At 32.0% G+C, this 27979-nt stretch overlaps 1 protein-coding gene across 1 annotated transcript in view; it reads right to left on the bottom strand.

Annotated features, from left to right (window-relative positions):
• The window catches only part of LOC145304470 (sestrin-2-like), a 53020-nt gene extending 34374 nt beyond the window's left edge, over positions 1 to 18646 (bottom strand). The window contains exons 1-2 of the mRNA XM_080146352.1: positions 18620 to 18646; positions 13945 to 14001 (exon numbers count right to left, since the gene is read on the bottom strand). Coding sequence (XP_080002478.1) covers positions 13945 to 13995 — 51 coding nt within the window. The 5' untranslated portion in view covers positions 13996 to 14001; positions 18620 to 18646. The remainder of the gene's footprint in view (positions 1 to 13944; positions 14002 to 18619) is intronic.
• Positions 18647 to 27979: the final 9333 nt, after the last annotated feature.

The following is a 27979-nucleotide window of genomic DNA, read 5'->3' as shown; positions in this document are numbered from 1 at the left end:
TAACTATTTCAGTGTGGCTACGAATCTAATTTTTCTCTCTTGATTTAATAGGTTTTGATTCATACTGAAAAAAATGTATTATATTGTAGACAATTATCAAAAACAGAAATTTACTTGTGCGATAACTGTTTACAATATGCGCAATTACAATTATAAAACGGGATCCCTTTTGTAGATTAAATTTATTGGTGGAAAAGTTTGGACACTTTGTAGACACACCATACCCAGTAATGTAGGGATCATTGAGCAGTAAATTACATTTATACCTAAGGAGGGAGGGTACATATATTAGACTGTATTTTCACAGGTACCCAAAATTTTATTATCATCCTCGCTTATATTTAGCTTAAAAACTTTGGGTACTTTTATTCAATTTTGATTGGTTGGTTCCAAACAAGTAGTGCTCAATCAAAAATTTTAATCTACAACAGGGGTAATTTTATTTTCTGTATGGCTTTGAAACCGATTAATATCCGCGGAATTAGAACCGGTTCAAAGCCATACTGGACAAATGTGTAATGTATTATGATAACACAATTTTTTTATGAATATCATAATGAAAAAAACATAATATCAATGCCAGATTTTTAAGCCCAGGACTTCGGCCCCTAAGGGATAACAAAACCAGAATAAACCTTTTAATTTTACTATCCGCAGAATGCTGTCTATAATTAGATGCAATAAATAGCTATTATCATCATTGGGGATGTATTTCAATTAAACATTCATTGTCTTATCCCAATAAAAATTGGCGCTTTCACTCAGGGTACCTTGTTGAGCACTGAAACCCTGAAACCTTTGAATTTAAAAGACAGCTCTTACATGCCTTATTAACAAAAAGGTATTGACGGAGATATAGACATAAACACATGGGTATACCGACGGAAAGACAATTTCAAAATTTGTATGGTGATTCTTGTGGTAGATAGGTAGACTTTAAAAATCGTAGGAACTCTATAATCGTTACATGAATGTCCGTATGTCCATTCTAAACAGGAAATTTTTGTGTTTAATAATTATTCAATTGATCTGATTTCTGGAATACTGATTCCTAGGACAATAAAGTACAATTTTGTAAGCGTAGCATCTTTAAAAATGTAAGTATGTCCTTAAACATTATCCTGTATTAAGCAGTTTTTCAACAAATTGACTCAAAATTTTGTTTCAACCGTTAAACATTTATATTCTTCAGTTCTGACACTCTAAAAGTGTTAATGTTTATTTATCACACCTTTTCAGAGCTTCGCTTTTATGGATGTTGTCATCTTTGTTTACCTATTTTGATGCCACCCTTTAAATCTTTTAAAGAGCTAATCATTTTGTTATTTAAAATTACTTGTTTTAAATTAGTAAATGTGTTAATGTTAGGCTTTATTTCTTAAAACGTTTTTACGATGTATTTGTTTGAGCAAGCAAGGAGGGAGGTGCCATTGGACCGTAAATTTCACTTGTACCCAAAGTTTTATAACCAGTTAAACTTGGAAGGGACACTGGGTTCTTTATTTCACTTTTACCCAAAGTTGTTATACTGCTTTATCTTATTTGTTTGCTCAGAAACATTTCAACCAACAGTTTTAATATTTGGAAGGATAATCATGTTTCTCGTATTCATTCGAATCCGGTGGATAGGAACCGGTTCTCATCCATATGAAAAAACTATGTCTAGCATCGTATTTTATCCAGCTTTCTACGAATATAGAAATGTACAATCATAAGATTAAAACCAGTTTTTTTAGCCGGCGCCTTCGGCACCTCGGGGCTAAAAAACTAGTTTTAATCTCATAATTGTACTTTCTATATCCGCGGAAAGCCGTTTATAATACGATGCGAGAAATAACTATTATTATCATTTGGGATGTATTTCAATTTGTCGTCCATTATCTTATCCCTTAACCCGCAGCCGTGTCTCAATACGTACCGCATTCTCGTCGTAGGTTCGAATCTCGGTACGACACCGCGTCACAACTAATTACATTAAAAATGGGTCCAACTGCTGCTATATCAGATGCGCGACATAAATAGTTAGAGTGGGGGGAATGCCTTGGCCTAAAACAAGCGTAACTCATTACTATTTCACAGTTAGGACTTCTCGGACAAAGGTCGTACAATCAAAGGTTTGGTTATCTGATGCTTTTTATTGGTTTTAAATGTTCGTAAAATCAAGGTGAAATTTTTATTAATGATTTTAACGTTATGTTATACTATCAGGGATCTTAAGATTTATTTATCATCATTGTCTAATCCCTTAGTTGTGCATGACTTTAGGTCAATTCCTGCATGTCCCCATTTTGTCGCGCAACTGACCTACTCTGCGGGGCAATCACATAACCCAACTTAACCTAAAATAACCTATCAAAATCTCATAAACCAAGGATGCTTGATACAGGATAATGTTTATGTACATACTTACATTTTTAGGACTTGATTATAGGGTTACTTTGCTTATAATATTGTACTGTGTTGTCCCAGGAACCAATATATAAAAAATTTAAAATGGACGCATGGACATTCTGGTAATGATTATAGAGTTGCTGCGCTTTATAAATCATACCAAACTACTACAGGAATCACCATGCAAAGTTTGAAATCAATAGGATAATTCTAACATGCCTAAATTAACGAAAAAAAGCTATCCGTTCCGGATGTATGGACAGACGTACTTACGGACGGACGTACCGACCCTTATTTCAGAAAGCTTCGCTTTTAAAATTACGATGAAACACCCCTTGCCACTATACCCAAATTTTATTATCGCAGGAATCTAAAGGGATAAGACAATGGCAGATTAATTGATGTACAATTACATCCTCAATGATGGTAAACAAAATTACCCCTTCTATGGATTACAATTAGGAGTGGACGTTTAGACACTATCCTTATACTAAAGTAACAGGGTGTTTGTCTGTTTGTGTGTCTGTACCAAAGGATCTCGCTAACCGCTGAACCGATCGGGTTCTCCTTAACAGGGTAGCTTCTTCAGGTCCCGGGAAGGTTTATAACTATTTTCTTGGGGATCGGGACACCCCCAACCCCCCCAAAAATGAAAAATACTCCCCCTTAGAAAAAAAGTTTAATTTTTTAACAAAAATTAAAAATGATGGGGGGAATCCTCCCCCCTAAAAAAATTTCCACCCCCCAACATATTTTATATTTTTTTCCTTTTTCTTTTAAAATCTAAAATAAGAAATTGGGTTATCAAATTATTTATTTATTTCTTATCATAATGGGAAATTTACATCAATTTATCGTCCATTGTCTTATTCCTTAATATTCCTGGTAAAAAATAAAATTTAGTTTGAAGTAAAAACAAAACAAAAACATACATGCTCAAAAAAAAACATTAACGCTTTCACTTGAAGTACCTTGTTGAGCACTGGAACTAGGCAAGGTTAGGTAGGTTAGGTTGTATAAGGAGAGGGTGGTAGGGGGGGGGGGGTGTATTACTTATAATGTATGTCTTTGAGCAAAAACAATGAAGGAGGTGCCCTTGGGCTGTAAATTACTGGTACCCAAAGTTTTATCTTAAGTTCTATTTTAAGTTACCTCTCTGTGTCCTGTCTCTCCTTGTAATATAATTGAACTGGCGCTTCGCCCCTAGCCTTTAGGGGCTTTGCCCCAAGAGGTAAATAATAAAAAAAATTGGAGAAGCAACCACTTTTTTTTAACATATTTGAAAAAAAAGCAGATTTTAGATTTTGGTGCTGCGAACCATAATTTTATGAGTTATCCATAATGCTTTCTTTTCAATCTTTTATTAAATTTTTTTTTGGGAGGGGGAGTTGGGGGTGTCTCACCCCCAAGAAAATAGCTTAAAACCACCACAGGACCAGTAAGTATATTCCCTGAAAAGTAGAGCCCATTCGGTTCAGCATTCATAGAGACGGACAGATAGACATCGTTCTACTTTGTACTACAAAAGACACAACTTGCAAAATGAAAAGACAGAGCTTGTAAGACAAAAGACACAGCTTTTCTCAAGACAAAAGACACGACTTGCCTGAGAAAAGAGAGAGCTTTTAGGGGCACTATGATGTGTGTCTATTCTGGAAAGTCTACGTTGACTAATAGTAATTTTTAAAAGCGATGCTTTTCTATAATTAGGGTCGGTCCGTCGGTCTGTACGTCACAGACAGTTAGCTCTTTTTGTTAATTTAGGTTAGAATTGTCCTATCGATTCCAAACTTTGCATGATGAATCCTGTAGTAGTTAGATACAATTTAGAAAGTGTAGCAACTCTATAATCAATATCAGAATGTCCATACGTCCTTTTTAAACATGTCGATTTTTAACTTTTTTTTACAACAAATTTTTGTATGTTAAAATTACCCGATTCTTCTGATTTTTAAAAAACTGATTCCTATTCCAACAAGGTACAATGTTATAAGCGAAGCATTTTTATAAACAAGTCCTAAAAATGTAAGTATGTCCTTAAACAGTATCATCAATTTATGCAGTTTTGCAACAAATTTACTTACAATATTGTTTGTACTAATGCATTTAATATTCTGCTAATTCAGTTCTGACAATCGACAAGTGTTAACGTTCGTTTGTCATTCCATTTCAGAGCTTCGCTTTTATGGATGTTGTCATCCTTGTTATAATTGAATTATCAGGAACTAGCAGAGAATGAGTGGGGACAATGGGCTGATTATTATACTAGTCCCCAAAGTTTTACAATAACGTTTTCTTATTCGCTGTCTTAATAACTTTGGGGACTTTTATTAGATTTTTAATAGTTAGGTTATTAAGTATGGTAGTGGTTAAACCTTAACCTTTCTACTAAAAAAGTGTTACCCACAAAAAAGATTTATTGTAATTGAGGTGCTTACATAAATTTATCGTCCATTGTCTTATCTCCTTAGATTCCTGGTAAGATCAAATATTTAGTCTATAATGAAAAGAAGGATAATTCAAGGGAGGGAGGGGACCATGGGCTATTTTATACAATAGTCCCCATAGTTTTATAATAATTTTTTCCTATTTGTTGGCCTAACAACTTACTTTGGGGATTGGTTGGTTCATTAAGTTGAGTATCCAAAAGTTTTAACCACTAATTGTAATGGAAGATTTTTGTTTTATCATCGGGGATGTACATTAATTTATCGGCCTTTATCTTTTCCCTGTAGATCCCTGCATTAAAGCAATAATAAATAAGAGACAATATAGTTACTTTAATTTCGTCTAGTGTCACATCCCTTCACGATCCATACAATGCTTTACTCTGGTGGGCCTTCACGTCTGCATATTGTCATATTGTCTCCTTTACAGTTAAGCTTCTTATAGGTCCTGGGATGGTTTTAAACTATTTTTGGGGAGGGTATCTTCACGCCCCCCCAAACAAAAAATACTTTTTTACTCTTTTGAAGCTCAAATTCAAAATAGGCTGAGGTTGACTTTTCCCCCTCCTACCCCTAGATGCTTCTAGGGGTGTAGCTGTTAGTTAATTATCATAAAGAAAGACAAAATAACCCTTTCCTTTGTTATATATTTCAAATACTAACATTTAAAAAATATGCAAACAAGAATAGTCATTTCATAAGAATCACATCAATAAAAAGTAGACTTTCTTAATCAAGAATAATAAGATCATAGGTAGGGCAACAATAACAATTAAACCTTTTTAAATCTTTATATTTATTCATAAGAAGCGCAGCAATAACAATCTACATCTTCTTATATAAACCCTAATCAATTGGATATAGATAGCTGATTACTTTTTAGTAGCGAAGCTACTCTATAATTCAAAATGTCTGTCCACCCGCCTGTCTGTTTGTCCGTCCGTCCGTCCATCCGTCTGTCAGACTGTCTGTCTGTCAGAGAAAAAGTGGAAAAACATGGATTTCTCAGCTTCTATGACAGATAGATGGCTGAAACTTTATGACAACATTCCCATCACTAATGATTATAATTAACTTTCACACATCCATTGTTAGATATCTAAATTAAATTTCCTGCCTTTTAATAAAACATCTATGGAGGTTGGACTGCCTTTTAGCAGATTTTTGGCTATTTTTATATTTTTACATATTTCCCCATATCTTTGGTGATTATGGTCCAATTTTCAAAATTTTTGTAGTTAAGAATATCAAAATTAATTTTCCAGTTGTTTCAAAAAACATCCATGGTGATTGGACTGCACTTTAGCAGGTTTTTGGCTATTTTTATATTTTTACATATTTCCCAATATCAAGTATATACTTTTAAGAATATTTTGAGTGTTAATTAAAATTATGCATTAAATTAAATTAAAATAGGCACGTCAGAATTTTTCTATCAATTTCAAAATTTGTATGGTGATTCTTGTGGTAGATAGGTAGACTTCAGAAATCGTAGGAACTCTATAATTGTTACCTGAATGTCCGTAGGTCCATTCTAAACAGCTAATTTTTGTGTTATATAATTTTTTGATTGATCTGATTTTAGGACAACAAAGTATAATTTTGTAAGCGTAGCATCTATAAAAATGTAAGTATGTCCTTAAACATTATTCTGTATCTAAGCAGTTTTTCAACAAATTTACTCAAAATTTTGTTTCATCTTTTAAACATTTATATTCTGATTATTTAGTTCTGACACTCTAAAAGTGTTAATGTTCATTTATCACACCTTTTCAGAGCTTCGCTTTTTTGGATGTTGTCATCCTTGTTTACCTATTTTGACCCCACCCTTTTAAATTTTTTTATGAGCAAATCATTTTGTTATTTAAATTTCCTTGTTTTAAATTAGTAAATGGGTTAATGTTTGGCTTTATTTCTTAAAACGTTTTTAAGATGCATTTGTTTGAGCAAACAAGGAGGGAGGTTTGTGACATTAATAGTTTGAGTATGGGGAATGTCTTGGTTTAAAACAGGTGCAACTCATTACCATGCAGTTAGGACCTCTAGACAAAATTCGTGCAATTAAAGATTTGGCTATCTATTTGGTGTTACCTTACTTAATACCCTTGGGCGATTGAGCGCGTTACATTGCAATTTAGACACAGAGTAGGTTCAAGGTGGGGCGGAGAGGACTTTTACCCAAAGCGTCACCGAGCCCCTAGAGGTAATACTGGTATAAGGACAAGTATGTTCATAAGAAGAACAGCATTATTTTACTATACTGAATTTAACATGGACAAGTATAAACATAAGTAGAGCAGCAATATTATACAATTGTGATGTTTAAGTAATGTTGAAGTATATTCATAAATAGCGCGGCAAAATTATATTATGCTGTCCCTAGTAATCTCTCCTCGTGGAGTAAGCATGAAAAAAAGTAAATTGCTTACTTAATTGTGCCATTTTTGTGGTAAATTACTGATTTTAACAAGTGCATTTATATCCACAAGTTTGTCAGCAACATTATGATAATCTAAATTTAACCCTTACAGATCGGGCCCCAATTCCCACCTAAATAGATTGGGGGGGGGGGAGTTCATATTGACCCCCCCCCCTCTATCTTGGCTCCTGTTACAGTTAGAGACATAAAAATTTTCTGGTGATTCATGTGTATTTTTAGAGAAAATTACTTTTTCTAGTCATAGCAGTCAGACCGCTCATTAGCTGCTTTTTAGGGGCCAGCCGTTAAATATTAAAACAGCTGTAGAGCGGCCAATTTTGCAGCTAGGATGACCAAATTTTAGGACGAACTTTTAATTTTTCATAACAAAAAAATACTTTTTCTGATCATCGCCAAAAACGGCAAATAACGGAAACCGCCATTTTCGGCGGATAGGCGGTAAAACAGCGGTTGGCAACGCCAATTAATATTTTTATCTGTTTATTGTTACTCAAGGATTTACCAACAAAATTTATAGGTCTCTAGCTGTAATATAAGCCACGATATTCATGATATATGTCTGTAGTAAAAGCCGGACAAAAAACGGTCATAAAGTCGGTCAGGGAGCGGTCAAACGGTCATAACACCACGTTTCTCAGAAGGTCATTGATATCTAAGTATTCACCAAAAAAAATTTAGGTTTTCCTTTTACACAAAAGTCATAATGTAGAAATTAAGATTTATTTAAAATTTTTTCTAAATTTGGTGCCACCTAACCAACTTTGACTGGACGCCACGACCGACACAGACCAGATATCCTTATAAGATCAACTCTTGCCGACGTATAATTACAAAACTTAAATAGTCATGAAGTCACAACTCTCTATCTTACCTACAAAAAAAATTGACACTGAAATAACTAGAGGGGGGGGGTCAATATGACTCCCCCCCAATCTGTAATGGTTAACAAGGAAATTAGTAACGCAACATTATTCCTTCTAATGTTAACAAGGACAGTTATATACATATGTAAAACAACAACATTATACTATACTAATTTAAAACAAGGATAAGTATATCCATAAGTAGGGCAGCAACATTAAACTATTTAACAAAGTATCCTCATTCCTCTTCCCCTCTGTTTTTAAAAAACTTTCTGAATATAATTGGTTCTTACACAAGTAATTTTTTTTTATTACCCTCTTATCATTTCTATGGCATTGGGGTACCCAAAAATATAGGTACCCTAAAGTTTTTCTGTGTGTGTGTTTTTGTTATGCAGCAAATGCTACAATAATATTTATAATTCAGTACCAAATTTTGCCCTGGATTGTTGGGCTTGTTTTTATAGCTTGTAAGCTCATTTATTTGATTGGATCCACCTGTAAAACTGTAAAAATTGAATTTTGGGACTTTTCTTCTAGGGGCTAGTGGAACAAAAGATCCCCCAAAACACTAAAAATGTAAGTTCTGAGCTTATTTTTAAAGATATCAATCTGATTTTTTAAAGAAAACTTTTTTAACATAACTTAACTAATTAACCATTACAGTTTCATTTCGGGACTTCCTTTCTAGAGGCTAGTGGAGCAAAAGACCCCCTCTAAAACTATAAATATGAGTTCTGAGCTTATTTTTAGTAGCAAAGCTATTCTATAATTAGTAGTAAAGCTGAAATGTCTATCTGTCTGTCCGTCCATCTGTCAGAGACAGAAAGGGTGAAACATGATTTTTTCAACTCCTATAAAAGATACAGAGCTGAAATTTTTAGGGATAATTATGGTAATAATCTTCATATTTTCACCAAGTTTCATTAAGTTTTGCCAATTGTTTGGGGTGCTAGATCGATTCTTACATTTTTAAGGACTTTCAAGGACTTCCATGCTTTTTTTGAAAGGAATGGTAATTTCCATTTCAGGTTGTAAATCTTTTTTATTCCCAAAACTTTTAACCTTGGAACTAAAATTTGTGGGTATAAATAATCCCAATAATAGAAATATGCTTTTAACTTTAAAAACTAAATTTTTTCATCACAATGTGTATAATAAAGGATGAATTCCAACATTTATTTGGCCCCCTTTTCGACATATCTCTTTAGATCTCTGGTAAATTATGCTTTTGAAAATCAAAACTCATTTTGATGAAATTTTATGAAAGTTAGGATCATGAAAATATCATTAACCTTACAAGACTAAAAAAATGCTTTCAACTTAAAACTTATTTTAACTTTTTACTTAAAACTTGTGTAAGTTACTTTTTCTTAAGTTACTTTTTCAAAATTTAGGCTCTTTCTAAAATTTTTTTCTTGTGTGGAAATGTTAAGAGATCAAGAACATATGCTACTTTTTTTGATACACTAAGTAATATGGTCTGTAAACCCTAAAAAATACTTTTTGTGTGTCATGCTGTATTACATAGAAGCTCCACAATGATGTCTAAGTTCCTAAATGCCAAATTTCATTGGGGGTGGGGGTTATCATACCTGTACATCCCTCCCCCCTTAGACATCAGTGCACTTCATTGCTTGTTTTTATACATAATAGCTTTAAATTTGTTTTTGAATAAAACTCTAATCCCAAATGACAAATACTATATTAGATATTTTACTATTATTTATTTATTCTAAATGTTAATAATAATTCATGAATATTTATTGTAAATATTAAAGAAACATATGTTAGAATGAGTAGTTTTGTGTATTTCATATCAATATTAAATATATTTAATTTTAGTAATTTTTTCTCAGGAGTTTACTTCATTGGAGAACAGAGTTGATAAATCAATCAAAATATCATTAGAGTACATTAGAATCACTTCAAAGGCAGATTGTCTCAGTCTGTGGTTAGAGTGGTTTTGCTGGAACTTTATAACACAACTTTAAATCAGAAACAGCAAGATTGATTTATGCAGAAAACTAGTGAATTTAATTTAAACATCTAATTTGTATAAATTTAAAACAAACTTTCATCAGTCATTTTTTAAACATGAAAAGAATATAAAATTTTTGAATGTATTGTAATACTGTATAATATCATGTAGTTTAATATAATTAGACTTATAAAGTTTTTTCTTACATTAATTATAAAATCAATTTTGCCAATTTTCATCATGAAAGTAGGAAATAATTCACAAAAAAATGGCTTGTTTAAGTAAGAATTTTGTAACAAAAATGGAATATATAAGTGGGAGATTAATCACAAAAATGGCTTGTTTGAGTAAGAATTTTGTAGCCAAAATGGAAGATATAAGTAGGAATTTAATCACAAAAATGGCTTGTTTAAGTAAGGATTTTGTAACAAAAATGGATGATATAAGTAGGAAGTTAATCACAAAAATGGCTTATTTAAGTAAGGATTTTGCAACAAAAATGGATGATTTAAGTAAGTAATCAACCCCAAAAATGGCTTATTTAGGTAAGGGTTTTGCAACAAAAATGGATGATTTAAGTAAGCAATCAACCCCAAAAATGGCTTAATTAAGTAAGGATTTTGCAACAAAAATGGAAGATTTAAGTAAGTAATCAACCCCAAAAATGGCTTATTTAAGTAAGGGTTTTGCAACAAAAATGGATGATTTAAGTAAGCAATCAACCCCAAAAATGGCTTATTTAAGTAAGGATTTTGCAACAAAAATGGATAATTTAAGTAAGTAATCAAACCCAAAAATGGCTTATTTAAGTAAGGATTTTGCAACAAAAATGGATGATTTAAGTAAGCAATCAACCCCAAAAATGGCTTAATTAAGTAAGGATTTTGCAACAAAAATGGATGATTTAAGTAAGTAATCAACCCCAAAAAAGGCTTATTTAAGTAAGGGTTTTGCAATTAAAATGGATGATTTAAGTAAGTAATCAAACCCAAAAATGGCTTATTTAAGTAAGGATTTTGTAGCAAAAATAGATGATTTAAGTAAGCAATCAACCCCAAAAATGGCTTATTTAAGTAGGGATTTTGCAACAAAAATGGATGATTTAAGTAAGTAATCAACCCCAAAAATGGCTTATTTAAGTAAGGGTTTTGCAGCAAAAATGGAGGATTTAAGTAAGCAATGAACCCCAAAAATGGCTTGTTTAATTAAGGATTTTGTAGCAAAAATGGAAGATATAAGTAGGACATTAATCACAAAAATGGCTTGTTTAAGTAAGGATTTTGTAGCAAAAATGGAAGATATAAGTAAGCTATCAACTACAAATATAGCCTAAATGGCTGAGAAGGGATTAAATTTTGAGGAAAAATAATCCGGATTAAAATCTTAATCTGTAAGACATTTACGACAAAAGCGTCCGATTTGGCTGATTCTTATCAGCCACCCTTATTTTTGGGGATTTTTAGGGGTTTATAGGGCAATAATAGTTCTTCAAGTAAGCAATTAACCTACGAAAATGGCTCGTTAGTCCGACATGTCCGATTTAAGTAAGCCACTTTTGTTGTAAAGTGCGGACTTTCCCGATGTGAGCACGTCCTACTTAAATCTGACAAAAATGCTTATATAAGCACAAAAAAAGGTAAATTGCTGAGACAGAGATTACTAGGGTTTCTTTATGTAAAAACAAGGACAGGGTTTCAGCTATTTTAATGGGTTAAAGGATTTCTTCCTTAAATTTTTCCATATTAGCGGAGTCGACCCTCCACTTATATTGTTGGTTTTGAAAAGACACTGTAGAATTTTTTGATAATCGTTATATACCTTCCGTGGACCTATTAAAAGCTTCACTGTAAAGGAGGAGAACTATATCGGTTCAGTGGTTAGCGAGATCCTTTGCTACAAACTCACAGATCCTTTACTTTTATATAAGGATAATCCTTTTTAACATCCCAAAGCCATGTTTATGAATGGAGCAAAATCTAGAAATATATTCAAATGAATATGAACTTTTTCCCCCCAAAAATCCGTCAAATTGAGGAGAGAATGATATGAATTACTTGTTTATTGATCAATGTCAATAATGTTCGAGCTTTATTGTTGCGTCATTCATGGAAAAAATGTCCTTGTTTTACTAGCAAGCAAATCAAAATGAGAGAAAAAATTCAAACAAGGATAAATATCTAAAAAGACCCAGCCATAAAAAAGTTCAAATTTCAATTGAATGTAAAAATGAAAATTGATAAATAGCGATATAAAAATATAAATGATGTCTGTGTCTGTCTGTACCAAAAGATCTCACTAACCGCTCTCACTGCCTATTTGGCATTCTTCATATAATTCCATTTCTGTAGGGTTGGTCAACCCTCCCCCAAAGAAAAGATAAATCAGCCCACACCCCTACCCTCACTTGATAAAAAGCAACAAGTGGCTTATAAATATTAACAGACATAGGACAATGGCGGAAAAAATGAATTGAGGAGTAGCTATTCTACAATTAATTGAAATATGTGATTGCGTAACACGGGAGTGAAAAGTATGACAGCACGTTTTGGGCGGTGTTCTAACAATTCAACCAATATTCTAGCTTCAGTATAGTATTTTTTTCAGGTTGTAAAGTGAGACACCTGCCATAAATTAGAATTACATTTTACTCAATATTTATGGTTAATAGTCCCTTTCGTGGAAACACCTCTTAATGGGCGTTTCGTCGTATTTTCACAGTGGCTTTTCCCATAGTTCTAGCCCTAATTGCCTAACCCTGCGGGACTATCACATAATTCAACTTAACCTAACCTAAAATAACTTATAAAAAGGTACTGTGAAAATAAGACGAAAAGCCACTTAAAAAGGCGTTGACACGATAGGGAGTATACCCAAAAATTGTAATGAATATTGCGTTACATAACACTTTAGTTTTGGAGATTTTTTTCATAGTTTTTAAATAAACAGAATGATTTTTGAGTGAGATTAAAAGATAAACATTAAACATATCATGATTTTTTCAGTTATTTAAAGTATGTATGTACATATACTGTGTACATATTTGAGTACATATTGCGACTTTATTACAGTTTTATAATCCTACTCTTATAATATGACTAGCGGCTTCACCCCTAGCCTCTAGGGGCTTTGCCCCAAGAGGTATGATTACATCTTCTATTACCTACCCAGCGGAAAACAATGTGAAGGAATCATAAATTTTCGCGAATAAATGGCGAATTCGCAAAATCCGTAAAAATTCTTTTAAAAAATATAAAAAAAATGGGAGGTTTTTTGTTTTTGTAGAGGTTGGGGGTGTCCCACCCCTCAAGAAAATAGCCTAAAACCACCAAAGGACCAGTAGGTATATTCCCTGAAGAGTAGAATCCGATCAGTTCAGTGGTTACCGAGATCTTAAGGGACGGACGGACAGACAGAGATCAAGCTACTTTGTATTATTATATGCTCCTTAGAAAATTCGGTGAAAATACGACAAAACGCCCCTTTAGAGGCGTTGTCATGAAAGGGACCATACCCGAGAATTCTTATTATCTTGTGATGGTATTAGGCTCTTTTTATGCACCCGGCCCTCCATATACCCTTTAGAATATATAGACCCTAAATGCTTTAATTTCTAAAGAGAGAACAAGTTATCTACATTTCGGGTAAGAAAAGGACAGTAGAATTTATACAGAAGGAATCTCTAGAGATAAAAATCTTTAGTTTTAACAAAAAATGTAGTTAAACCTTTTGGTAATAATTAAGATATTACAATTTATGCATCTTTTTTTGTACGTACAGCCATATTAGTTATAAAGTAGCTGCGCTACTAATAAAATAGTTTACCTTAGAATCAAGGCGTTCTTGAACAAGCATTGGTATAGTCATTGCAGACATACAGACCTAAATAGATAGATATATAGTTACATACATAGTTAAGATAGATAGATAGATAGATATACATAGTTCTTGAACATGTATTGGTATATAGTCATTGCAGACATACAGACCTAAATAGATAGATAGATAGTTACATACATAGTTAAGATAGATAGATAGATATACATAGTTCTTGAACAAGCATTGGTATATAGTCATTGCAGACATACAGACCTAAATAGATAGATAGATAGTTATATACACAGTTTAGATAGATAGATAGATAGATATACATACATAGTTAAGATAGATAGATAGATATACATAGTTCTTGAACAAGTATTGGTATAGTCATTGCAGACATACAGACCTAAATAGATAGATAGATACATACATAGTTAAGATAGATAGATAGATAGTTACATACATAGTTAAGATAGATAGATAGATATACATAGTTCTTGAACATGTATTGGTATAGTCATTGCAGACATACAGACCTAAATAGATAGATAGATAGTTACATAGTTAAGATAGATAGATAGATAGATAGTTACATACATAGTTAAGATAGATAGATAGATATACATAGTTCTTAAACAAGTATTGGTATAGTCATTGCATACATACAGACCTAAATAGATAGATAGATAGTTACATACATAGTTAAGATAGATAGATTGATAGATAGATAGACATAGTTCTTGAACAAGCATTGGTATAGTCATTGCAGACATACAGACCTAAATAGATAGATAGATAGATACATACATAGTTTAGATAGATAGATAGATATACATAGTTCTTAGACAAGCATTGGTATAGTCATTGCAGACATACAGACCTAAATAGATAGATAGATAGGTAATTAGATAGTTAAAATAGATTGTATTTACACACAATAAAAAATTATCTGTTAAGTACCGAAGAAATCATGTAAATTTTTGTTAGAAGGATTTGTTTTTAGTAATTTATCGAGGGGCCGAATGCCCGGGTTAACAAAACTGGTTTTAATTTTATAATTTTTATTTTAATACTCGTAGAAAATTGTGTATACTACGATGCTTAACATGATTTTTTAATGTGGTTGAGAAGGGGTTCTAATCCAGCTAATATCAATTAGTTTAAGTGTACGTGAAATATCATATGCAATGATCTAATTCTACTCTTGTAAAACAAACAAAAAGACGTACAGTCTAATTGAATTATGGTTTAGCTACGCTCAAAAATGCGCATTATCTAAAAGATATAAAATGTCACTTTTCTGTAAACTATCAATTCAAAAGCATGAAAGTCTGCAAAAAAAAAGTCGGCAAAAATCAGCTCGAAAAAGGGATGCAGAAATAAAAGATTAAGAATCTGTGAAAAAAAATCTTTAAGGGAAAAATCTTCGATTTTCATAAGGAAGAAATATTATTAAATATGTATTTTTGTTTGGTTAGATCTAGTTAACCACTGAACCGAATGACTAAATGGGCGAAGCCGCTGGTATCTTTAACAAATAGAAAGATAAATTTGAGTATAGTCTAAATTAAAAAACTTCTTGTAAATAAAAGTATATCTTAATTCCATTTGAAACTAACTCTTAAATATCTTTCTGTCAAAATTATTCTGAAGACCAATACCACGCCTACCTGATAATAAAAAGTTGACGTGTAAACAAGTTTTATGGCTCCATTCTCTTTTAAGCTATTTTTTCAGAAGCTTAGCTACTCTATGTCTATTTTTTCGTTGGTTCATAAGCCAAAAACGCTATTTAATAAGGTGATATGGGGCGTCGTGGCTCAGTGGTAGCACACTGAGCTACGGTGGTGAGAGTTCGAGTTCAATTCTCCGTGTGTGAATTTCTCATTCGCAATAATAATCACGCAACTTCACCTGGTTGTGTGAGAAAAGGGGATTCAAAATTAAGCTGTGGATGCTATGTTATCTGTGAACACAATACTACTTGTTTTTTTTTATTTCAATTATAAGAAGCTGTGCATCATTTGAATGTTGTCATCCTTGTTACTAATCTGTCAGTTACTTTTAAAAATAAAAATGCATCGTCGATTATTTAAGAGAAATTTTATAAGCGTTGACATTTGGAATAATTATAACGAAAAATTATGTAAACATCTTTTTTACAAGGATATTATAGTCTAGTGTTAGCGAAGTTAGGAAAAATCTATTTTCTCTGCTTTTCGTTGCGCATTTTTAAACGCATCATATACAAATACAAACAGAATTACAGAATGAGCACACAAAAAATAAATAAAAGCAGTTAATTAATAGTATTTTGGTTATGAGAATCTACTACTAAAATTCAGACGCCTATTGTGCACAGGAGAAGCTAAGGAAATCTCATTTTGGTTAGCACTGCTAAAGAATAAAAATTTACTGATTGCAACCATTTGATTGCATGCCTATAACTGTAAGTTCAATCTTAGGTTTGTAACGATTTTCACCTAATATTTATCATAGATATTGCTATCTACAAGTACACGCACCTGACTTAGCAGGATTAAGTGTGCATGATGCAATTTTGCCCTCACTCAGACTAGACGAATAATAATTGGATAAATGCGAATAGTCAAAGAAGACGGAGCACATGAAAGAAACCGAATTTATTTTTATGTAGTAATTGTAAATAATTTTATATTTTATATTTTAGTAATATTTTTGTGATTTTATTTTTATAAACGGATTAAAACCAATAAAATACGTAATAATTTTAATAGCAATTTTAGCCAAGAAATAGATAAATAAAGCCAATCAATACATTTTTTTACCAATAGTATGATGAAATTAAAAGTTCTTATAAATGAAAATTTGATACTTTAATAGATTTACATTTTTAATGTTTTAAGTTTTGCTGAATATCAAACAAGATATGACACCTAAATAAAACCTATTTTGCCTACAACTTTTCGGCAAGCTATATTGCATTGCATTCGTCATGACTAATCTATAATACAAAGTAGAATGATGTCTGTCTGTCTGTCCGTCCGTCCGTCTGAAGCTTAAGATCTCGATAACCACTGAACCGATCGGATTCTACTCTTAAGGGAATATACCTACTAGAATATATATAAATTAACGTAATAAAATAACGAATCAAGAAAAATAACTCACTCTTTTGATGATTAAACACAATGAAAACGATCACTAACTAATCAATAACTTTACTATAGTTCCTCCTATCTTGTTGGAAACGTGATTTAAACTAACTTAACCCAAACTAACTCGATCTAGAATTAATTTCTTAAGTAGGAGGAGATAGTAAATCTATTATTATTATTGAACAAACGTTTAATGCGAGCATAGAAATTGGGAAGGGTGGTCCCTCCATCCTTTAAATAGCAATCACCCATAGAAATAACCCCCCCCCCCCCTAAAAAAAATTATTTATAACTAAAATTCATAATATAAGGTCGACTTTTCGACTTCCCTCCTCCCATCAAGGGGCCTAAGCGCTAGTGGGGAAAAAGGGGTAGCACCAAAGACGATAAATGACACCCTCCTTTTATATATATAATCTCTGCCTTTGTAAATTGCGTAAAAATTTTCGTTTTCATAATATCTTTAAAAGCCGGCTCCTTATCTTACTTGTACTTAAATTTAGATTGTACTTTTTACGGTGTCGCGGCTACTCTTCAAATTATTTTCAACTAATATAAAGTGTCCAACCCCCCAAGAAAATAGCTTAAAACCACCACAGGACCAGTAGGAATATTTCCGGAAGAGTAGAATCCAAATAGTTCAGTGGTTACCGAGATCTTAAGGGACAAACAGACAGACAGACAGACAGACGGACGGACAGACAGACAGACATCAAGCTACTTTGTATTCTAGATAGTTTTAACAAGTGCCTGTTTTAAAGCCAATACAATACCAATTCCCAGTCCGTGTAAATAACACATCTTTAGTATGTCACAGTCAGGTAATATGTATAAAGAATGATATTTAATATGAAAATATGATGCGAAAATCTACGAAACAATTATCCTTGTTAAGAATAAGATGATTGCAAATGAGTTTCATTTTTTTTGTTAGTTGCCAGTCAAAGGTCGTCGCAATGTCGCAGGGATACCGGGATGGTGAAATTGAGGTTAAAATAAAACTTTAAGAGGGGCTGGGTGTATTTTCGTTATTACTTTAGGTTAGGGTCTACTGGATTAAGTGTAGCCCAAGAGTGTTAGGGCCTTTCGCAGGGGTTTTAAAAAAGAATGTACAGTAAATCTAATCAAGATTCCTTATCTTATCCCTCCTTTAAATTAATTTACAACCCTCCCCCCCCCCCTCCCAGATTAGCCAGCTTCTTGAGGTTCAACAAAACAAATCGCAAAATAGTTTTCTTTAATCGCCATTTACTTTTCCCTAATACTATTATAGTTTTGATTACTGCATAAAATCAAATATATAATCATAATCTAACAAGGATGACAACATCCATAAAAGCGAAGCACTAAAAAGGTAGGACAAACGGACATTAACAATTGTATAGTGTCTGAACTGAATAATAAAAATTTAAAAGAATGACGAACTGACGTGCATTATTTAAAGACTAGTTTCTGCTTATTCAAAGTACATATAATAAACATTTTTTTTAATATTAATTCAATTTAAAATGGAAACACACATAACTATAAATATATCTAACCTTTTTATCAAAACTCTCACTCTCGTTACACAAAATTGTACATTTTTAAAGGGATAGTTTCACGAAGTGCATTTTAAAAAAAATAGTGAACTGTAAGTTTTTTCTTTTTTAAATAACGTAGTAGTGCATAATATAAAGTTATTGATTAAAATTAAGAGATTTTACCAGGGATTTTCCTTAAAAAATGAGTTTTTCATTTTTATTTTCAACTTCGTTGCGTGTTATATATGGCAAAAACTTTTTTGTCATAAATACAACTTTAGATAGCATTTACTAGTTAATAGAACTTTAAACTTTTTATACAACAAAATACACATAACAACAAAGAATGACCAATAAAATATTCAGTATGGTACTTAGAGTAGTGATCTTTTTATATGTCTTAGTAGAATATATTAGGCATTTGATAGATATGATTGTGATAAAGAATTTTAACATTGACCTGACCAAACTTTTTTTATTTGACAATATCTAAAAGAGTTAATGATTTGCAACATAAATTACATGAGAATGGTCTTTTTATATATATATATGTTGTATGGTTAGTTGGTATTTCCGCGTGAGATAATGTGTATATTGTAAGTAAACCGGACGGTTTTCTTTATTTTTTTAAAAAGAATCTATAGAAAACCTGTCCTATAGTGAACCGGACGTTATTTTTTATGTTTTTTAAGTAACTTGTCCCAAGGGGAACCCCTGTTCAATTTTTTTATAACTCTTGTGAAATATGTGGAAAAAGATTATCCAAAATTGGTGTTTTGGCTATACATATTTGGAAAAAAATAGACCATTCTCATGTAATTTATGTGGCAAATCTCTTTAACTTTTTTCGATATTGTCAAATAAAAAAAGTTTGGTCTGGTCAATGTTAAAAATTCTTTAACATATAATCATATCTATCCAATGCCTAATATATTCTACTAAGACATATAAAAGTTCACTACTCTAAGTACCTTAACTCTTTAAATACACTTCATAGAACTATCCCTTTTATTTATTTACTTCCTTAATCACGTAACTTGAAAAATATATTTATTAAAGGACATAAAATAATATTAATCACTCAAATTTTCTAGATTTGTATAGTAAAACGTGTAGAAAAAGGGAGTATTTGTTATATATAAGACTTGTACAGACTAAATAATATTAATAATATTCTATCTATCTAGCCAGTTACAAAGAACTTAGTTCTCACATAATGTTACAAAAATATATGAAAACATAACAGCGAAATTTGAGTGAGAATTAGGACCAACACCCCCCCCCCCCCCACACTTTCCTAGGTAGTTAAAATAATCTCAAGTAATTATATATAAAACGCTTCTCTGTTAAGGAGAACCATATTGGTCTACAGCGGTTAGAAATATCTATTGGTGCATACAGACACTAAGATAGCAAACATCCTATTATTATCCTACATAACTTATACTATAATACAAAGTAGCTTGATGTCTGTTCGTCCGTCCCTAAAGATCTCGGTAACCACTGAACTGATTGGATTCTACTCTTTAGGGGAATATGCCTTCTGATCCTGTGGTGGTTTAAGGCTATTTTATGGGGGGGGGGTTAGGGGCGCTAAACCTACTCTAATATATAAATGACCAATAGATACAAAAACATACATTAATATAATTGGTTTATTGAGTAAAATGTACTAAGAGCGTTAAAAGATACTATTGTACTATGTACTTTTGACGGTTTTTAGGGAATCAACCATAGAACTTGTTTTTTTTCCACTCTAAACCTTCCCTTTCGCTTTTTTTTTCTATCCTCCCTTTTTTAACATTCTGATGTTTAACGACAGGCACTAACTGTATGTACATTTTATGACGTCATTAAATGTTTGAATACGTCTTTTCCGTCAGATCTCATAAATGGCAGTACAGAAACCTCTAATGATTTGTACTTTTTACTCTGACTTGGTTTTATGCTATTATTACAAGCCATGTGTTGTTCCTCGCTATGCCTATTCAGTAACACTTTACCAACGCATGCTCAGGAAGGATTCACGCAAAACTGCAAAAAAATAAATAAGATTTTATTTATTTAATTTTGTCTTTTGTGTTTTTCTTGAAGTTTGAAGAGTTTTAGACTATGTAATTAGATGTCTGTCTGTGTGTTAAGATCTTTAAAATTGCAGAAATTTTTAGGTTCTTTATATTTTCATGTTATAAAAAAATACGTTTTGTCATTTCTTCTTTTCTAATTAATGACGATTACAGCACAATTTGAAAAGTAACTTTACATTACATATTTTAACAGGCCCAAAAGTTGAATTTATTCATATATTTATCAGAAAATTGACTGTTTTGTATGCATACCGACAGACGGACACAGTAACCTTTTTTTAAGCATTCGCGCACCTTTGCTATTGTACTCTACTAGAATATTGGAGTTACGCGTATAGAAAATGCGTCAACCCTAGCAACAAGAAATTAAACACCATAGATATAACAATGACCGAATAATATTACTAATCTTAACACATTTAAGTATCATGACTTTTGTCCCATAAGGTCCCAGTTCAGGCCTAATAAAACATGTAAAAATTCTTTAATTTTCATTTCCGTATCTCTAGTCAACTGTAGTTCAAAAATGTACTTGAACCCTTTATTTATATTTTAGAACTCTATTTTATAATATTTGATCTATTGCTAAAAAACTACAGGGAGGAAGGGGACATTGGACTGGAAATTACACTGGTAACACAAGTTTTATAACAACGTTATCTTATTAGTTGGCTCAAAAACTTTGGGTATTTTAATTAAATTTTGATTGGTTGGTTATGAGTTAGTATCCAATTTTTCGTTCATTGTCTTATCTCTTAAGATCTATGTAAAAACAAGGATGACAACATCCATAAAAGCGAAGCACTGCAACGGTAGGACGAACGGACATTAACACTTGAATAGTGTCAGAACTGAATAATCAGAATATTAATGTATTATGTATTAGAGTGGAAGCAAAATTGTAAGTAAATTTGTTGAAAAACTGCTTGATACTTGATAATGTTTATGGACATACTTACATTTTTAGGACCTGATTATAGAGTTGCTTCGCTTATAACATTATACTTTGTTGTCCCAGGAATCAATATACCAAAATTCAGAGCAAACGGATGATAAAATCACATAAAAATTAGTTGTTAAAAAAGTAAAAAAATCAACATGTTTAAAATGGACTTACGGACATTTTGGTAATGATTATAGAGTTGCTACACTTTCTAAATCGTATCTAATCGTACTAAAGGAATCATCATGCAAGTTTTGAAATCGATAGGACAATTCTAACATGCCTAAATTAACGAAAAAAGCTATCCGTTACGGACGGACGTACGGACGGACCGACCCTTATTATAGAAAAGCTTCGCTTTTAAAAAACTAGGAGTGTTGTCCAGGGAAACACAGGATATTATTAGTAAAATTAATCTACAATCCATTCTTTCCTCTTTAATATATTCAATTCACCAAAAAATATAGACAATTTTTTTTGAGGATGATTGGTTTTTCTTACATTGTCCTATCTCTTTTCTAAGGGTGCCGGGTGGTCCAAAATTAAAAGAGGAATAAGAAGGCGCTTTCAAAATGTACTTTCAATTAATAAAGAATAAAAGACAGCATCAGCTGATTTAGTAGCCAAAAAAGGGGCAGAAAAGTGTACTTTTTAAAGGAATTATTGATTCATAAAAAAAATTAGGGAAAAAAAGAAAAAAGTAATTTATAGAGCAGATGTTTAGTTGTGATAAACAAGAGAGGGATAAAATCACGAAACCTTTATAAATCGTAATATAAATATACATATATGTCGTATGACTTATCAACTAAATCATATGCAGGATGTTTATTAGTAAATTTAGAAATGAGCTATACGTTTGGAATTATGGAGTGGCCTTGCTACGAATAACAAATCGTTTTGAAAGTCAATAGGGCTAAAACACAAGGACATATATTTGGAATGGAATTGATTTCTTTTTCATTGACATAAGGCCCTATGCTGATCATTATTGAGACAAACTGCAACAATTCCGTATTACATTCGTTCAACAACATTCTGTTATTAAAATAAAGAAATTACAAACTTGTACTTTAAAAAGCGAATCTTTTCTATAATTAGGGTCGGCCCGTCCGTCCGGAACGGGTAGCTTTTTAATTAAGGCATGTTAGAATTGCCCTATTAATTTTAAACTTTGCATGGTGATTCCTGTAGTAGTTAGGAACGATTTAGAAAGCGTAGTAACTCTATAATATTTATCAGAATATCCGTACGTCCATTTTAATTTTAAAACTTTTTTACAACAAGTTTTTACATCATATAATTATCCAATTGATCTTTTTTTAAATACTGATTCCTAGGCGACAGAGTACAATGTTATAAGCGAAGCATCTCTATAATTAAGTCCTAAAAGTTTAAGTATGTCATTAAACATTATCCTGTATTTATTTAGTTTTTCAACAAATTTACTTACAATTTTGTTCGACTTTTATACATTTATGTTCTAATTATTTAGTTCGGACACTCTACAAGGGTTGATGTTCGTTTGTCCGTTTCAGAGATTCGCTTTTATGAATGTTGTCATCCTTTATGCTATAAAAAATTAATACTAGTTTTTATTTTACAAATTGTCCTTACAATAATATTATTATAAGTATGCATGAAAATTAATAAGTTTAATAAAAACTAGGGTTGGCAATCCGTCTAATTTTTTAACCGGATTCGGATTCATACAAAAATCCGTCAAAAATGAAACTGATTAATCCGTGGATTCCGGATTCTAATTTTTTGACGGATTCCGGATTCTAGCAATATTTAAAAAGGCTTCTTTAAAAATAAATTAAGGGATTAAATTATACCGGGTACTGGGAAGAATCTAAAGATTTAGTAATTTTGTATATCATCATTGAGGACGTGTATTAAGTATACGTCCATTGTCTTATCCCTTAAAGATGCCTGACTTGCTTAATATTTTTTTGAGTACTTATTCTTAGCTCAATACGCACTTCCTTATTTTGATTTTTGCTATTAACATTGAACTTTGGACCATAACATATTAATGATAAACAAGGATGACAACATTAGAGTAAAACACTAGAGGGAGAGAGTTAAATAACTGTATTTTCCTATCGCAATCACCTTGTGCCAACTCTCAATTAGGCCTTCGAAAATCAACTAATGGTAACGGGGATATTAACACAGCCAAGTATCAGAAAACAATTTGCTAGCAGACGAAAAAGGTCATTGAAAAAGAGGGAGGGGGGGTAATTATCTGTATATACATCTATACTGGGAAAGTACTTGTTCAGTGGTCATAAAAATGAGGGATTGAAAAGAAAAAAAGATATGTAAATGTCCGTGTAGCACAACCGAGAGACTGACGGACTAGTAAATAACTGAAATGTTGACGGTAAAAAGTTTCAAATGAACTTACAGATATATGTACTTTAATTGGAGAAAAGCTTTGCAATCAAATCATTTTAACATAAACATAAAGTAAACTGAGAGAAAATAATTCATATTACATAATAACTTTTTTCTCTATAACTAAAGAAAGTCTGAATGTCCGTCTGTCCGTTTTAAAAAACAGTTTTGTGATTTTTTGCGAATTAATTTCGTTGTTATCAATTCCCAAGATTAATTTTTTCTATTCATCAATATGTAAAAGTATTAATTCTGTGCTACTCATGCTCAAAATTGTCCTTATTTAAATATAAAGTTAAAAAATCTAGTTTAAACCAAAAAAGACTCTATAAATCAATCATAATATGTTATCGTTATGATCTGAATAATAAAATCTAAAATCAATCTGAGATAACAAAGATCCCCTTTTGAAAAGGGAACGGGTGTCCACAGAAAAATCGCATAAATTGTTTTTCGCACATGCCTTTGTTATAAATAGCCTCGGGACAGAAACAAAACTTACCTGAAAATTAAAGATTTATCATTAAATAGATATTAAGTCAAATATTATTATAAATAAAGAATATGGATTAGTATTATTTAACAAAATTAATCAGAAAATAGAGGGGACATTGGACTGTAAATTATTTTATATATTGTACACTAGCGGCTTCGCCCCTAGCCTCTAGGGGCTTTGCCCCAAGGGGTGATTAGGGCGAAATTCGTTAAAGGACCAATGAAATCTTAAGCAAAAAAAAACAAGGATGACAACATCCATAAAAGCGAAGCACTGAAACGGTAGGACAAACGGACATTAACAATTGTCTAGTGTCTGAACTGAATAATCAGAATATAAAAGTATAGAAAGAGTCGAATCAAAATTGTAAGTAAATTTGTAGAAAAACTGCTTGATACATGATAATGTTTTGGACATACTTACATTTTTAGGACTTGATTATAGAGTTGCTTTGCTTATACTATTGTTCTTTGTTGTCCCAGGAATTAATATACCAAAAATCAGATCAAACGGATAATTAGATCACATAAAAATTTGTTGTTAAAAAAGTAAAAAAATCAACATGTTTAAAATGGACATACGGACATTCTGGTAATGATTATAGAGTAGCTACGCTTTCTAAATCGTACCCAACTACTACAGGAATCATCATGCAAAGTTTGAAATCGATAGGACAATTCTAACATGCCTAAATTAACGAATAAAAGCTATCTATCTCGGACGGACGGACGGACGGACGTACGGACGGACGGACGGACCGACCCTAATTATAGAAAAGCTTCGCTTTTAAAAATGGGGGGGGATTTTTTGTTTTTGGGGGGGTTGGGGGCGTCCCACCCCCCAAGAAAATAGCTTAAAACCAGCACAGGACCAATAGGTATATACCCTGAAGAGTAGAATCCGATCGGTTCAGTGGTTACCGAGATCTTAAGGGACAGACAGACAGACAGACGGACAGACGGACAGACGGACATCGTTCTACTTTGTATTATAGATATAATTAATTTGGATTAGTTGGTTCAAAACTCGTAGTGTGCAAACTTTTCAACTAATAGTTTTAATCTAAAAAAGGGGTAATATTGTTAATTTTTGTTTTCATTAACCTATCCCTGTAATTGTATTTATTTTAATAACATTGCATATCAGATTATTGTTTGATTATTTAAAAATAAACAATTTTACATAACATAAACAATATTCTGTCTAGAATATAAAATAAAATCTCTCAAATCGCCATGATAGATAACTACCCCCCTTCCCCCCAAATAATTGTTTGTTGGTGTGTTGACTATTATGTCACCTAACACAGTGTCATAACTAAAGACGTTAAAAGAGGGTTCCACCTGCTACTATATCAGTTGCGCAAAAGTAATAGAAATAGATCTATGGTATAGATGTTTTATACAGACCGTTTACGTTTGCTAACAAATTGTTTTCTGCTACTTGGCTGTGTTATTATTCCCGACACCATAGGTTGTTTTTCAAGACCCAATTGAGAGTCGACACTAGGACATTGTGATGAGGAGATACAGTTATTCAAACCTTTCTCCCTCTAGTGTTTTACTAGTGAGAGATTTTGCTCTTGAAATTTAAGACGCGTTTTACGGTCATCTTTACGCTTTTCTTAATCTTATGTAAGAATCCAAATATTTTAAGGAAACTTTATAAGCTTGAATTTTATTAGTAGCTCAGCTACTCTAGTTTCCATGTGCAGCTCTACTACATATATTATGCCTGGAAGAGTTTTAATCCCCAAAGTTTTATAATAACTTTTTCTTATTCGTTGGCTTAACAACTTTGGGAACATTTACTGAATTTTAATTGGTTGGTTCATTAAGTTTAGTTAAGTTTAAACCAATAATTTTAATCTATAGATGGGGTAATTTTGAGTTTTACATTGGGGATCTACATCAAATGATCAGCCATTGTCTTATCCCTTTAGATCCCTGATATTAAGTAGTGTGAGTTAGTGTGTCCGTAACGTTGTAGAAAAAATTCTTATCCTTTTTAAGATTATTGTACATATTCTATTTAATTCCTTATTAATGTAAAATAAATTTAATTGCCCAAACCTTAGTCTGGAACTTATAAATGTATATGTTTATCTGCCAAGATATTCCAACTAATCAAAAATAGCATCATACGAATAACAAAGCTTTCTTAGTACGAAACTAACGGGACCGGTACATGCTGTAAAAGTATCAATAAAGAATACATTTAATCATCTCAACCGGCAATCCTATTATAAAATAGTAAGTTTTTTGTCTTTAGCGATAGATCTCGCTCAGCGCTGAACCGATATGGTTCTCCTTTACAGTGAGACTTCTTATGGGTCCATATATGGTTTGAGGCTATTTTATTTTATAAATAAGTCTTGGTATGGTTTTAGGCTATTTTTCTGCCCTTCCATATCCTTCTAGATGCTAGGGGCGCAGCCGCTAGTGTAATATAATGAATTATAGAGTAACTATTCATATAAAAAATTATCAAGCTTTCTCTAAAAATCTGAAGCTATACAAGGTAATGAACTTAAGAATATTTTGAACTTTCCTAAAATGAGACCTACGCTCAGTGTGCCTTCACTTACGCAAATTGTCACTTCCGCACAGTGTTTCATCATAATTGCACAATAGCAAATATAAGGGGGAGGGAGAAAAGGGTTAATACTGAGAAAGAAAATCAAAGGGGAAAGAGAAAGAGAATACTAGCGTTTGCAAAATTCCGTAAAGTTGTGAGTAAGATTCCAGTCAAATGCGCTTATTGGGTTAACCTGTTTTAAAATATGCGCTTGGTCAACATTAAGAACAGTTAGACTTAAGAAGCGCATTTGACTGGAAGTTTGCTGACAATTTAATGGAATATTTGGAAAGCTACTATTTCCTTTGAGAAGTTATTTGTAGAAAGATTGTTTTGATAATTTAGCGCAAGTGAAAACACACCATATCACACTTTTGATAAGAGATAGGATAATGGACTTTAAACTAATCTTCTTCCCAGTTCTTATGTGCTAAATTCTTCTTAAAATAATTGAGAATTTTGGGGGGAGAGAGGGACAGATTTGCATATTATTCAAACCTCCATTATTTGAAAGCGAAGCATACTGAAACAAAAACTGAATTGTATGTATAGAAGATGCTAAATCGTCATTAGAATCTTTACATAAAACGTCAAACGTATAACTTATTTAGTAGCCGAGATATTTCCCATCAAACATTAACGCCAGATGGACATATATTTATGATTATAGAGTAGCTTCCCTACATATTTTTTAAAAATATTTGTTCACTATTAATAACATAATAAGAGATAAGGGAAAGGAAAAGCAAAATATTATTTGAATATATTTGATTATTGGCGTAGAAGCTACTCAATAATTTTTATTTGTTCATATCTTTTACGACTGGCTGCAATAAATGGAAAGTTTCAAAATAACATATTCCAGTATGGCT

Source organism: Acartia tonsa, chromosome 13 (genome assembly GCF_053477335.1).
Source record: "Acartia tonsa isolate MP-2025a chromosome 13, ASM5347733v1, whole genome shotgun sequence".
Lineage (NCBI taxonomy): Eukaryota > Metazoa > Arthropoda > Copepoda > Calanoida > Acartiidae > Acartia > Acartia tonsa.
The sequence above is the reverse complement of the archived record's forward strand: the minus strand, read 5'-3'. Positions and strand labels throughout refer to the sequence as shown.